Below are 15,556 nucleotides of genomic sequence, written 5' to 3'. Positions count from 1 at the left end.
AATTAGAATAAAAGTCTGTAGCCTAAGGATAATACTGCCGTGCTAAGCAAAAAGGGCGCATATACATTTTTGTAGTTTTGAGATAAATGCATTTTACTGACAAGGGAAAAGGTTGAGAATTGTAAATGTGCTCAGTTTCAAAAATGATTTTAAGCAACTTGTAGTAGGAAAATTATAATTTTTAGTTTACACAATAATCATATATTGTTCAAGATAGTAATAAATGCATTTATCTATTGAGGAATATCGTTGTGCTCATCTTCATTGACTATTTTGAGCCACTTGGAATTGAAAATACGCTGTTTTTAGTTAACATATAAATGAGGAATTGTTTCAGGATGTCAAATATGCCTTTAACTCAATTTTGGATTTTTGGCTCATGCGCCCTTTTTGCTTAGTACGGCAGAATAGTTGTAGAACTTTAAATTTTGTTCGCGTTTCAAAATAGTTTGTACCTTTAATATAAATTATAAAGTATTAGAAGTTTGTTAACCTATTCCATTACACTGAAAAAATAAAATCATTCTCGATTGGTATTAATGACCTTAAAACTAAAAAAAAAAACGCATTGACCAAAGTCGGATATGGCTTGTTCGTGAATTATAATTGGGTGATGATAGTAATTATTCTGCAGACTATTACCTTAAGAGTAATATTAACAGCCTTATTCTGCTATTCGATTCACGTGAAAGTCTAAAATAAGAAGCGTTTAAAAGGTGGTTTAAATTAAATTTAGACAATTTTTTTTCTTTAGAATTTCTTAAACGGACAGAAAAAACTCTTTGCTATCGAAAGTTAGAAGTTTTTCAAAGCCAATTTGACATGATTAAGAAAGGGAATCCTTCGATTCACGTGAATCGAATAGCAGAATAGGGCTGTAAAGCTTGTTTCATTTTTTAAAAAATCAGCACTTTAAAACTTCTTAAAATACAAATTCAGTTCTGAAAAAAAAAAAATAAATAACATGGAAAAATTACATAATAAAAAACGTCGGATTTCTAAAGTAAAATATTTTTATTTCCGTTATTTATGGAATATTCTCAACAATGTTAAACCATTTTGAGAAAAGAATTGAATATCGTAGTGCATTTTTTATTTTACACTACGGTTTATTGAATTAGGGTCATGTAAAATGTTTGACTTTTTAGTTGGGCACTTTTTCCCAAACTAAAACTGATGCAGCTTAGTTAAAACTTTTGAATGCACTTGTTAGCAAGGTTATTCGAGGTTCCGTAGCAAAAGAAAAAAATGAGAAAACTTGAGATTTGTAGTCACGGCACATGAAAAACCGGTACAGGGTGACCATTTTTTTGGTCACCCTTATAAAATATACATATATTTTTCCCAAAATATATATTTTATTATTTTTTTGATAACAGTCACCACCTACCCTATCTACCGTTTTCGTTTCGACGTTGATTTTTGGGACACCCTGTATATCAAGTTATGCATTCGTACAAAAAAAAAGTTGAGACAACGTTTTTCCATGGCATTACGATGATAGAGAATGCAAAAAAGTGAGTCCCGGGAAGTCCGTCTGTCTGTCTGTATACGAAGCTACAACCAAAACGAATGGACCGATTAACATCAAACTTGGTATGTAGCGTTTTTTAGTGACTCTCCAGAGGGGTTTTTTGAATTAATTAAAAATGGCATACCAATTTAATATAAAAATTTTTTTTTACAAAAAATCATTTATAAAAAATTGGTTTTTTAAAAAACGGCTCTAACGCTTTTGAATTTTTTTTTTCTTAAAATGCATCTTAATAAAACAAATGGAATTGCATACTTGTTTTGGAGTGCAATTCAATTTCAGATTCTGTTTTATTATTTTGAAAGACGATTTTTATGTTTTTTTAATTTATTTTGTTTTTGTTTTTATATACCTACAATAATTACATTTACTAAATTTCTATATAAAAAGTCATAAAAATTTAAGCAACTTCAACCCTAAGAGCAAGTTCGTGCTTCCCAGTCGTGCATTATTTTTTGTTTTACTGAAGGTTCTTTAGTTATAGTCTTCGACAACAGGATACCCTTTTTGTCACTGTCCAGACTCCACTACTCCATTTTATCGTATAGTGATTGTTGTATCTTCCTTTGACATGGAACATATTCTATAAAATAAAAATACAAAAAAAAAAGGGCACCTAATTTTTTTCAAACATTTTGGTTCTTATTTTTTACCAAAAACCCCTACTAAATAGAATTAAAGTTACCACAACAAGAGATTTGAATATCATGTTGATGATAAAAAAAAGTGAATTTGATGTGAATAAATTTCAAAGTTGCTGCACTTTTTATAGAAATTTTATAATAATTAAGTATGATATGATATGAATATCAAATTTTTTTTGCTCAAAAATTTTTTTTAGGTAGGTACATTTTTTTTAGACAAAAAAAAATTAATTTCTTTAAGTGTTATTTTTATTTTTCCTGAATTCATGGTTTAAGTTTGAGTCACACGTATAAATTTTTAATAGCAAAAAATGTATTTTCTTAAGAACACAGTGGCTAGTATGCAGACAAAAACGAGTTGAGGGTTTTTTCTCACTTTTCAGAACATTTTCTTGAAGTTGAACATTTTCGCATTTTCTTCATATAAATCACAAATTTACTGAAAAAGAGAACAAGAACAAGTGTGTGACTGTGAAATTGAAATTGTTATTTTCAAAAGTTGTTTATTACGGAATTTTCCAATTTTTTTTTAGAACAAATTTCAAAAATGGGGGTTTTAGAGCAAAAATCCTTTTTTAACTTAGCCCCCATATTTTCGAAAATTGAATTTTTAAAAGTTTTCCGGGTTTTAAAAGTTATTCCTAACATTGTTCAATATTTTATTTGTTTGTAAATTAACTTATTGCACTCTTGAATCTTGAATCATACTAACAATACGGATCATATTTTTAAGTTGTTTCCTACTAATTGTTCTTCTAGCAGCTCGAATATAATTCGGTCTAAATGTTTTCCATTTCTTAGCAGATTTTGGTTTCATGAATTCAGACTTAATGGCATCGAGATCTTAATTTCACTTCATTTGCTAAATATGTAACTTTTAATTTTTAAATTAAAATTTTAGTAAACGTAGGTACAAAATTTTAGTAAAATCAGGAGATAGGGATCGAAAGTTGTGTGGTAAGTTAGTCAAACTTCTTGAGCAGTATGCAATTATTGAAAGTTCGATGTAAAGAATATTGGTATTGCTCCTTCTTATAGAAAGTTACATATAATTTTTAAATAATTTCAAACGATGGTAAAAGAAACAAAAAATTTCAATTTGTAAATATATAAAAAGGTTGTATAATGTATTTGTTCTTAATTAATTTTCCTTACAATGGCTATCATCACTTTTTTTTTTGCTTAAATTAAATATTTAACATATTTACATTTTTTTTTTTTACTTTTACAAAATATACATGTTTTTACATAGATTTCTTATAAACATTTTAGAAAATAATGTCTGATTTTTTTCATAAACACGAACAAATCAGACAAAATACAAAGTTCCAGACTGTTATTTATTGTTTTAGTATCCATACAAGTATGGATACATAGGCACAAATATTGCAGGTCCAAGTTGGCGCTCTTGTGGCATATGGGTTTTCATGTGTTTCTTTAAATGATCTCGACGGCCGAATTTCTTTCCACATGAAGTACAGGCATATGGTCGGAGACCAGTATGGATTCTCTTATGACGGGTTAGTTCTTCGTTACGTGTGAAAGTTTTTCCGCAGGATTCAACATCACATTTGAATGGTCTTTCGCCTGAAATAATAAAAAAATAAGAAATAAATAAATAAAATGCTTTTAATAGATGGTTTTCGTGAACCTTCAAAGTTTTTGAAGAGATTCAATTTTTTAGATAGTTAAGACCGAAATGGAATCTTAGAACTTACCGGTATGAATGCGAATATGACCCTTAAGTTGGCCATTGTTAGAAAAGGCAACATCACAATGAGGGCACTTGAACTTCTTTGGTCGTTGTTTTCGGGAATTGAGAGCTTTTAAATGGGCATCTTCAGCCATAACTCTGGCATACTCCTGTTCCATCAGACTCATTGAGAACGGATCCATTCCGACAAATGGTGCCGACGGCAAAGGTAGTCCACTCGGATATTGATACAAATCACTAACACCCGGCATTCCTGGTGCAAACTGTGTATTTTCAAAAGTATAAGACCCCATCGGGCTAACAGGGAATACACCTTGCTGATGGTCACTTTGTGGCACTTCTTCATAAATTGATTGATTGTTTATGTTGGAAGCCGGGCTTTCGCAACTAACATTAATTTCTTGTTCTTGTTTCACTGCACTTGAACTACAATCACTGCTGCTATCCTCGTCGCTAGATTTCGAATCCCAGGGACGGAAAAGCCTCGAATAGGTTTGTGGTGGATGTAAATTAACCGAAGACATTTTTAATGATTTTTTTTTTTTTTGTCAAAAATTGAACGGAAAAAACTTAAACAAAATTGGGATAAACTAAGTAAAAATAAACGTAAAAATCTCTGCGTTTATAGAGAGCTCAAATGTGCACACTCTACAAGATCTAACTTCGAACTGAACTCTCAAGGATTGTGAGGGTCTTTTTAAATGATTTCTGGATTTCTACCTAGACTCGAATACTCCACCCTGTTTTCCATTCATGGTTTTGCGTGAAGGGTGAGTTTTTACAATGGCCGCTTAGGTATATAATGCAATTGTGTAGTGTATATTTCTTCATCCCCTCTCCTTTTAATATTCGGCTACAACTTACAGCCCTAAAGTGAGCCTTTCGAGTGGTTTTTGCTTAGGGGTGATTTACTTGTCCTTTTTTTTTTGCTCTACCACATCTACTATTGAATTAATCAATTTCATTCAGAATGAAAGAAGTTTGTTGTATATTATATATGGAAAAGAAGATAGGAATATAAATATAATATTTTGAAATATTTTTTTTAGATAGCAAAAGTGCGTGTAATGAAAGGATGCTAGAGGAGAAAACAATTTGTATTATCTTAAATTATGCGTAGATGAAAAATCAATATATGGGTTTTTGAAAAGACGAGGTTTTTTTCAGTACTGAACTGAGAGTTTTGGAAAAAAATTAAACTATGTATGTAATTAATTCTTCTAAAAAATCGTAAGATTTTAGCATTGAATAATTATTATATATAGAAGTGACACCGGAAAAAACGTCCGCTATGTTTGAGGGGTGGAGCGACAATCGTTTGAGGAGTAGCGCCACAATCGTTTTAGGATTGTGTATTCGATGGCCGAAAAATCCCTGAAAAGGACTTTTGGTTACTAAGTAACCACATCTACAATATTATTTATATTTGGTGTATTTGTATTAGTTTTGTTTTGTGCTAGTAGTGTGTTTGTTTATTTTTGTTTCTGTAATATTGAAATTGAATTTATTTTAAATTTTTGTATTATTTAGAATTGAATATTTATTTTTGAATGTTTGATTCTTATGTATGTTTGGAAGGATTTTGTTTTTTGTTTTTATTAACGAGAAGAAGAAGATTTTCTTCAGTTATAGAAGTTTTTATTTAATTTTGATTAGGGTGCTTTTTGTAATAATATCTAGGCCAAAGTTGTAGTTCACACTGTTTGAATGTTTTCCACATGCACTGTGGCATATACTTACTATTTTCTTAAACCGCATAATGCAAGAGTAGGTAGGGATCAAGTTCATACAATATGGCCATATTTCACATTATTTTAAAGTATTTTAATACAATACGAAACAACCTCGTTTATTTGCTTAAACTGATTTATGTTTGCGAACAAGGACTTTGGATATACGGCTTTGTTCAAATTTGCAACTGCAAATAAAAATTAAAAGTTTTTATAAAATGTTAAATTTTGAAAAAAAATTTTTGGATACTTTTCTTTATTTTTAATTAAAACATTTTTGTTATCTAAAATTTAAACGATATTTATACATAAATAAAATGTTCAAAGAAACTCAAAAGGTAAAAAGGAATATTTTGATCGCAAATGCAAGAAAATGTGGTTTTGGGATAGTTCCAATGATTTTTCTTTTTCACCATTTGAAATAAAATACATATTTGGTTCTAAGATTCTAAAACTAGAAGAATGTAGCTTTTATGCTTTTACATGCTTTTTATTTTGTCATGATATAGTCAAGCTATGCATTCGTACAAAAAAAAAGTTGAGATAACAATCAGACATGGGATTACTATAGCCCTGTTCCACTGGAGGTGGTAGTCTGCTAATAGTAGATTTTTTGTTTAATCTAGTACTATCATCTACCTACTCATGCTCTTCTTCCCGAGTGGATACGATTTGTATTGAATTCGTTGAAAGTGCGTTCCATTGAAAATCGCTAGTAAGCTACTAGTAGTACTTTGCCACCTCCCAAAGGAACAGCTAAATGGATCTACCGAGTAACATCAAACTTGGTATGTAGCATTTTTTTGCAGAATCTCCATAGGGGTTTTTAGAACTAATATTTTTTTATTAAAAAATAACGATACCTGTCATAAACCAATTTCGGAAATGTTTAATTTTCTCGAAAACGGTACCAGTGATTTTGTTTAAAAAAATTATATAATAGTTTTTGGGCAATCATGGACATTTTTTAAAATTATTATTAACCTACCGTAGAACCGTGCCAAACTACCAATTTAATTTCAACGAATTTTTTATACAAAAGCATTTATATAGTTTAGATATAAAACAAAAAGAAAATTTGGGAAAATAATAGTTTTTGGATTAGTAATTTCTACAAAATTGCATACCAATTTTATTTTTGAATTTTTTTTTAAATTTATTTATAAGGTTCCAACGATTTTGAAATGTTTTTTTTCTAAAAATCTATCTTAGTAGAAAAAATCAAATCGAATAGGTACTTGTTTTGGAGCTATCACGAATTTTCCTTTGTTCCTTAAACTTTTTGGGCTAGTGTATAAAAACAACTCAGGTTAAAAGCTAATGCTCGGTTAAATTTTATGGTTATAAAACTCAAGTATTAAATTTAGCCGATATTTAGCCTTTAACCTGAGTATTAAATTGTTTATATTGGTTGAGAGAAATATGTATAGTTCAGTTAAATATTTAAGTGAACCTTTAATTTGATTATTGGTAAGGCTCGTAGAAAATCAAATTTACTAATGATAAGCTTTGGTGAAAATTATAGTAATAATAGCCTAATAGTAAGAGAATGTACATATAAGCGTGGTCGAATGTTCGGTATTCGACCGAATCATTATTCGCAGCATCTCTAGTTGGTACCGTTAAAAAATTTCAATTTCCCCTCCTTGGAATCAAAAATAAACAAAAAGTTTGAGCCAAAACGACTTATTGGTTTGAGCTCTTACCTTATTTAAATTATTACGTTGAGTTTTTCTTAACGTTTTTCTTTTTTTCTTTAAGTGCCATTAGCTGAAACGAACCTTAATTCATGTTGAACATAAACTTTTAGGCTCTATTTTTACATCGGCGTAAACTGTCACATAAGGATTAATGTTGTAATTAAATGCTTAAGTTTCGATTCAGCAAAAAAAGGCTCTAATTGTTACGCATTTCATAATATTCCAAAACAAAATATAATATAAAAAAAATAGCAATCTCTGAGGGGATACGAACTCAGAAAGCAAAATTAAACAGCAATCACCTTGTCACCTACGCTAATAGGACTATTGAAACAAGGGTAACTTTCATGCCCTATAAGCTATAACGTGCCTAGGATATACAACAATAATATTTAATTTTGTTCAAATTATCGTCGTTAATAAAAAATTTCTTGTTTTTAGTTTCGAGTTACTATGGATACATTTATAATATCAACTAACTTTTCAATATTTTTGTTTGATATTTGTGTAATTTTGTATGTATGAGTAAAATTTCCTTATTTTATTTTTTCATTTATAGGATTTCGATGTGTCGATACGATTTATTTTTATTTGATATTTGTTTTATGTTTTATATGTGAGTAAAATTTCCTTATTTTTTTTCTATTATAGGATGTCGACGTGTCGATACAATTTATTTTTATTTGATATTTGTTTTGTTACGTTTGTATTTGTGAAATTTCCTTTTTTAAAAACAAATTTTTGGAAAAATAAATTTCTAAGACAAGCCCCATTCTCTCTGGGGATTTTTTAGTACATCTGATTGCCGAAAAAAATAAAATTGTGTGGCGCTAGAAACTATCGGTGTCACTTCTATATATAATTATTCAATGATTTTAGCCTTTTTCCGACATTTTAGTCTGTGTTTTCTACAAATGAAGACATCGAAAATAAGATTATTAAAGAAATCATTTGAATCAAAAACCATTCCTGTCTTCAATTTTATGTTCCAAGATTAAACAAAATTATTAAATTACTCTTTTAATAAATTCATTGGTACTTAATACGCGTAACTTCACTTTTATTATAATTTTAAGGTTTTAACATAAACTCTTTTGTTCATACTTCATAAATAAACCGATCAAAATAATCGGCGTTTTTATTTTTATCACAGGTTTTACAGCTTCAATTCTAGCTGAATACGTTTTTCTGATTTGTAAGATACAAGAACATTTTTAAAATTTGGAAATAAAACCACCTAAACAAGGGCCTTCAATTCTTTCTGCGATACGGTTGTAACAGTATTTCTTCACTCAATTTCTTCACTGACAAATATCCAGAATACGGGTCGGATGAATACGGTGGTAAGGGAACAATCTACGTCTTGTTGTTAGTGAAAGGAAAAATCAAACCAAATTCAAAGTTTATCAAGCAAATGGCACTACTTTTGTAAAGAAAAAGATAAATTTTGTGCCGTAAATCCTGAATTTGAGAGCACCAATTTTTTTGATTTGACACTCTGTATACTCTCTGTCTTGAACGCTTCGACGCTAAAGAAGAATCTTAATTTCAGTCTCGACCTTTTTTTAACATTTATTTTATACACGTTCCTTACTTTTCGGACATTTGCTGGCAGATAACAATAAATTTGTAGCTTGTATGATTTTTGTGTTATTGAATTTTCCGATAAAAAAGTATGAAGTTAGCGGACAAAATCTGAAATGAATAAAAACAATAGGTTTGACTGGTATTCAAAGTTGTAGCTTATTAAATGCTTTTCAATTCCGCAAACTTCCTTTTTATAACCTCAAAATTCCGCTAAAATAAGATTGAAGTTAACGGATAAAAATTGGGAATATTATTTTTTTGTATGTCAAAAATTGTAGCTAATTTTCTTTCAGTGATTTTCTAAAGATCACTTAAAAATAAGCGGATTTCTGCATGCTTTTTGCCAAGGTGACTCGTCGCAAATGAAGCGGACAAATCTTAAATTCTTGAATGTGCAAATTTAAAAGAAATCCTTAATTTAACAGGAAAATCATCTTATTTTTATGTGGAAACATTTTAATAAAAAAAAAAAAACTAACAGTCACTGGGGAACGATCCTACAATTGTTGCGACACTAGGCGAGTACTTTACCATCAGCCTATCTACTGTTGAAAGTAAGAAGTGTCGGAGCCGGAGTCGAGGTCGTTACTGGAATAGCTGTCAAAATATTCAATGCACGCAAATGCAAATGTACGAACACAACGCGACGCAATTGGAATGTTCGATTTACAGGATTTTTCATTATTGCTCACAAAATATGCCTCAAATTCTCTTCATAACAACAAACTGTCTATCACCGAAAGACGTCATAATTATTGTAGACGAATCAAAATCCGTCGGGTCGTTATCAAGAAAAAATAAATTTAAAATTTTCCATAAAAAAATTTCGTTAACGAAATCTTGAACGAAAAATTTCGTTTTGCTTTTCGTTTTTCAGTACGCAGCTCTAGTGAAAAATTGGAGAGTTTTCACTCAATTGTCACTTACTTTTTATAGCCCTGTGCATTTTTCTTGACTCCAAGAGAAGTGTTGACAGTTTTTTCACTTTTAATTCATTTATTTCTTGCTTTAAAAATTATTTTCTGTTGATTTTTCTTGATTTTAAATTAATTTTGAATTTATTTATTTTGACTTTGACAGAATACTCGATGATATTTTTTCGTTAGCATTTTCGTTGTCGACTTTGGAGACTTGAAAATTTTTCGTTTCGCATCAGCCGCGTACTAAGCTTTACCTAGAAAAACAACAGAAAATTTATTTTTAAAACAAGAAATAAATTAATTAAAATTGGATTCAAGAAAAGTGCACAGGACAATAAAAAGTAAGTGACAAATGAGTGAAAACTCAAATTTTTCGCTAGAGCTGCGAACTGAAAAACGAAAAGCAAAACGAAATTTTTCGTTCAAGATTTCGGTATGCTATTTTTGTATGGAAAATTTCGTTTTGCTTCAGCTGCGTAAAAGGCTTTAGTTAGCAACAATAAATATAATTAAAATGATAAATATTAGCATTCCATTAAAAATAAAATAAGCATTATATTTTTGTAATTGTGCACTTCTTTAGTACTAGCAACGTTTATTAAACTTTATTAAAAAAATTGACTGGCCGCGAAAATAATCTTTCATTATGCATATATTTTCACCTAATAAAATAATTTTTGCATCCACTATTTCCAATCGCCATTTAACAAATATTAGTTGTACACAAGGGTTATCTAAGGTTAAGAAAGTATTTGAGAACTAAATATTAGCAGAACATTTAATATTTGCTCTCAATAAAAAAAAACACATCAAACACATTCTGAAAAATCGAAATAACTTCGAAGACAACAAATTTTATCTCATAAAAAAAGCATCAGTTTGATACGCACTCGCACATGTTATTATTTTTAGAAATCTATTTGAAAGCTTGTAGACACTTTCTGTTTGTTTCTATAAACAAATATAGATACATAAATATGTATATATTCTTAAATAATAACATTTAGCTATTCTTACAGTTCGCAGTCACACGTTCAGTTCACAAACTGTAAAGGAAAAAAATAACAATTAATTAAAATTTGGAAACTCGACCAATACAAAAAAAGTAAGAATTGCCATCATTTCTAATTGTTAGTGTTTATTTTTATTATTATAGGTAGTATTTATGTTATTTTAACGACAACAAAATGTTTGTGGTTATAATATCAATAAAAAAAAAAAAAATAAAAAACACTGTGAATAATGTACAAATTCGAAGGCTTGTGAATGGTTGATGAATTTGGCGCAATATATTTATGCTTTCGGGATTGTAAATTGTTAGTTTTCATTACTTAAAAAACTTAGTGCTTTTCATTGATTTTTAGTTCTTTATTCCCTCATTATATTTCTCTTAATTCGCATTTCTTCACGCTTAGTATTTTTATGTCTCGTCTCTCATATTTTTTGAATGAATGTTTTAAAGTGTTATTGAATCCAGTGTTATAAAAGATTAATTTCTTCAGATAAGTTGAAAAAAATTAAAACTTACTGCTTATATAGTCCAGTGCATTAATGATGTTCATATATGGGAGACCCAGCAGTTTGTACCACCCCCAAATTTTTTTTGCTCATTCGATAGAGCATTGGCTCAATATCATTACCCTGATTTTTCGCACTCGCGAAATTCACCTTTCGGCCGCCATCTTGGATTTTAGTTTTTGTTGAATATCTCGATTTCTATTTATTCTACATAAAAGTTGTGTATGCAAGAAACGTAGGCAATTAAATTTCGCGTCTTTTATGTTAAAAACACTTTTTCGATATTCTGAATATTAAAAAAGTTACAAGCCAAAAAAGTAAAAAAAACCGAAAAAACTGACAATTTTAAAGATTTGAGCACTTTTTATCAAAATTATGAAAAAACGTATCGAGAAAAGATTATTCGCCTTAAAACTCTCTACAACTCTGCTATACAACTTTTTTTTGTATCGATATAATTAATAAAGTTATTAATACTTTTTTGTTAAAAAATACCCCTTTTTTACGAAAGGAAGAGACTTAAATATAAAAAAATTGAAGGTCCTGAATTTTCTCTTGTAACATAAACCTATAAAATACTCACTAATCATTAAAAATTCAAGATTTGGTAAAAAAAAAAATTTAGAAAAAAGTAAAGATAAAAAACACAAACAAAAAAGAGCATTTTTAACAAAAAAAAGTATTAATAACTTTTGTATTTATAGCGATAGAAAAAAAAGTTGCATAGCAGAGTTGTAGAGAATTTTAAGGTGAATAATCTTATCTCGGAAGGTTTTTTTCATAATTTTGGTAAAAAGTGCTCAAAACTTCAACATTGTCAGTTTTTTCTGTTTTTTTTTTTAATTTGTTGGCTTGTAACTTTTTTAATATTTAGAATATTGAAAAAGTGTTCTTAACATAAGAGACGCGAAATTTAATTGCCTACGTTTCTTGCATACACAACTTTTATGTAGGATTAATAGAAATCGAGATATTCAACAAAAACTAAAATCCAAGATGGCGGCCGAAAGAAGAATTTCGCGAGTCCGAAAAATCAGGGTAATGATATTCAGCCAATGTTCTATCGAATAAGCAAAAAAAAATTTGGGGGTGGTACAAACTGCTGGGTCAAATTATAAATGCACTGCACTAATAGGTACATTAGATATATCTCTGAAAATACAAAGTACATAATAATTGTGCTTATCATTTATCCCAATATTATATTATGCATTGCATATTCCTTTTATCTATATCGCTAATGATCCCTTTTAAGATATCTATACAAAATATATCCCTTTCTAAACAAGACATGTGGAATATATGAAATCTATGAATGAGATAATTCTGGCGACAGGATGGCCAACACCTACTTTTTCTTAGAAGATAAAATAGATAATTTTATGATATCCCATCATAAATATAGTCTACTGCGCCAAGAAACAAAAACATAGATACACAAGTAAAACAATTCTTGAATGAACTATAGTTGAGATATCATCAACGAAGATATTGTGGGATTTACCATAATTTTGGTTTCAATTACATCCTCAATAAAAAAAAAGGTCTTTGTTCTAAACCATTTTATTATACCTAACACAACAGTCCATTGTTTTTTGAAGCGCGTGCCTAATTAGGAGTACCTACTTTAGAATTTCACAAGTTTTTTCTTTCACTTTGAATAAATGAGAACTACTTTAGAATCAGGTAGGTAATAGTTGATGAGATTTATGAATGAAAGTTTTTAAAATTTCGTTAATTGAATGAAAACTAGAAAAATGTTACTTACCTGGAAATGGTGTAGTTTTTCGAAACTAATCGAACACTTGCACAATCGATTAACGACTACCTACTTAATAAACTGCCATTAGTTCCAAGGAAATTCTTTAACTTATTCGAATTTACCGAATTCTATATTTCAACTTTTAGTGCTTGAACTTTTGATACAAATCTTAAGACTTCGTTAATGAAGCCACAGTGCCCTTTTCTTAAAGCAATTACTGCTCTTTTACTGCACTTTGGTTAACAGTTTTTCGACAGAGTTTGTGATTTTGAATATCGTCCTTAGAAAATAAAAGTTTTTCAAAAATGCATATCTCCAAATTCAGGTCAAGTAAAACTTCTTTATCGAAATTCAAGATAAAAATTAGTTCTTAAAAGCAAAATACCCGATTTTTCATTTAATCATTTTTTCATTTATCGAAGTCCTTTGTTATGCCGCTAATTATATTAAAAGGATAAAATCGGAATTTCCAAATCACTTTCAATAGCAGATATGATGATATAGCAGTGATTTAGATATATTACTGGCGACGACATAAGAAAACACCTTCTTTTTCTTAGAACCAAAACTATTTATATGACACTCAGAATTTTGAATTCATGAATGAAATCTCTTGAAACAGGAAATCTTTAGCAGATTTACTGTAATTAAGTTTTATTGCTTCCGCAATAAAGATCCTTTTGTTCAATGAACAAAAACTCATTCAGAACCTTCAATTGTTTTGTTTTACATTTTTTTTTGTTTAAAGCGCGCGCCTAATTATGTAGGTACACAAAATGCAAAAACAGGTAGTTTGTAATTTTATGAATGAAAATTGCTTGCGTAGGTACTAAACTAGTTCGAATATTTAAAAGTATCTAGATGAATTATTTTATGTATTTTAATGTTATTTAATATGGAATAAAAATAAAGCTGGCAATAAACTCGTAATAATATCAATTGATTATATTTTTGTGAGTAGACTTCTGTTCTATTCCTGATGAGATTCTTACGAAACGAAATATTTTTAATTCTGGTCATTTATAAAGTACAGTAAATTTAACAAAGTAAACTTTGCGTATTTTGCGTCAGTTTCAATATGGTTTGGCTTTCGAAAGAGTTCAGTCAAATTAAAAAAAAAAAAATTAAAGTAATCAAGCCTTGTGATAATAATCTAGGTATTTATATATTAAACGACATTTTTGGAAAAAGAGTTTTGTTTTGTCAGCAGTAAAAAATTAGTTTTTTTATCGATTTCAAACTAAGCAACTATAAATTAAAGATTATAAAGCTATCAGCTTCAGCATATAGGTCAAAATCATGGAGGTGGGATAATGCTCATGTGCTCACCCTTCAAGCAAGAAAACGGAGTCCAGAAAAAACAGTCCGACCTCCGACCGAGAAAAGCGGGGTTCCACTCACACACTTGCAACTTTTTGTGTATGAACACAAAGTCTAAGAGAATCGTGGTGAAAACTGAGAAAAGGAAAAAAAAGTAGACAGACATAGCCAACAAGAGCAAAAGCGTCATTTTGTCATTTTTTGTTGAAGTGTTTAGTCGCGTCGTATCTCGTGTCGTTGTTAATAAAATATAAGTATAATTATAAACAATTATATCAAACTATTAACAATATGGAAACAAAAAAAGGTATGTTGTATATATCGCTCAAAGTGTTTGGATTAAAGTGATGTGTTTCTGTTTGTGTTGTAGATGTAATCTCTAATGATGAAGAAAAAGGCAGAAGGTGAAACATGCAATTGGGCATCTAAAGAAACACCAACAACAGCAGCAACAACAAATAATAAAATGAAAAAAATGTATTGTATTTTATATTGTATATATTGTGAAAATTTCGTTTGCCAAAATTAAATAAAAAATAAAACAGTTTCAGTGAAAAAAAAAATAAATCTTGTTCTTTTTTTGGTCGCAAATGCGAAACGTCATCCCTTTTTTATTCCTCTTTCTGGTAGGTTTTCGCTGCTCCGACTCAGGTCCGCCTTCGGCTCCATTTTCTCGGAATGGAGATTTTCACCACACCAATACATATGCAATCGACTTCGCGGTGATTATAATTTCCATACTAATTTGAGCCGCCTTCGGACCAGTTTCTGATCCGAAGTCGGACTCAGCTCCGCCTCAGGCGGAGCGGATTCGGACCGCGGTCGGACCTGTTTGCTTGAAGGGCATGTGCAATGTGCTTAGGATAATGCTCAAATGTTCGCTCTAGCTATAATTTTTTGGTTCATTAACGGACAGAGCACAAAAATGTACATATATTTTTCAATTTACCACAAAACTCCAAAAATTAGTACTAAAGAAAACGTTTCTCGAAATGGTGGTGATTTCTTCAAAACGACTTTAGGGGTCTAAAAATAGTATCAATGTGAATGGTATATTACTATATTAAGATAGTAGGTTTTAAATAAATCAAATATAACCGACCGATTTCTACAAAAAAAAAAAAAAA

At 29.6% G+C, this 15,556-nt stretch overlaps 2 protein-coding genes across 4 annotated transcripts in view; one reads left to right on the top strand and one right to left on the bottom strand.

Moving 5' to 3' along the window:
• Positions 1 to 15,556, top strand: part of LOC129915792 (probable sodium/potassium/calcium exchanger CG1090) — a 74,829-nt gene that overhangs the window by 5,849 nt on the left and 53,424 nt on the right. The window contains exon 1 of one of the 3 annotated variants that reach the window (XM_055995477.1): positions 10,878 to 10,934. The exons of the other annotated variants lie outside the window; for them this stretch is intronic. The gene's annotated coding sequence lies outside the window, so the exon portion shown is untranslated. Of the gene's footprint in view, positions 1 to 10,877; positions 10,935 to 15,556 lie in introns of those variants that run through there. 3 annotated transcript variants of the gene reach the window in all.
• On the bottom strand, positions 3,334 to 4,529 carry LOC129915795 (zinc finger protein 737). The gene is made up of 2 exons (XM_055995480.1): positions 3,897 to 4,529; positions 3,334 to 3,765 (listed from the first exon to the last, which is right to left on the bottom strand). The coding sequence occupies exons 1-2, from the start codon at positions 4,414 to 4,416 to the stop codon at positions 3,527 to 3,529; spliced, it is 759 nt and encodes a 252-aa protein (XP_055851455.1). The 5' UTR covers positions 4,417 to 4,529; the 3' UTR covers positions 3,334 to 3,526.

The sequence above is a fragment of the Episyrphus balteatus genome, chromosome 3 (assembly GCF_945859705.1).
Source record: "Episyrphus balteatus chromosome 3, idEpiBalt1.1, whole genome shotgun sequence".
Taxonomy (NCBI): Eukaryota; Metazoa; Arthropoda; class Insecta; order Diptera; family Syrphidae; genus Episyrphus; species Episyrphus balteatus.
Note: the sequence above shows the minus strand (reverse complement) of the source record. Positions and strands in the feature narration are given on the sequence as shown.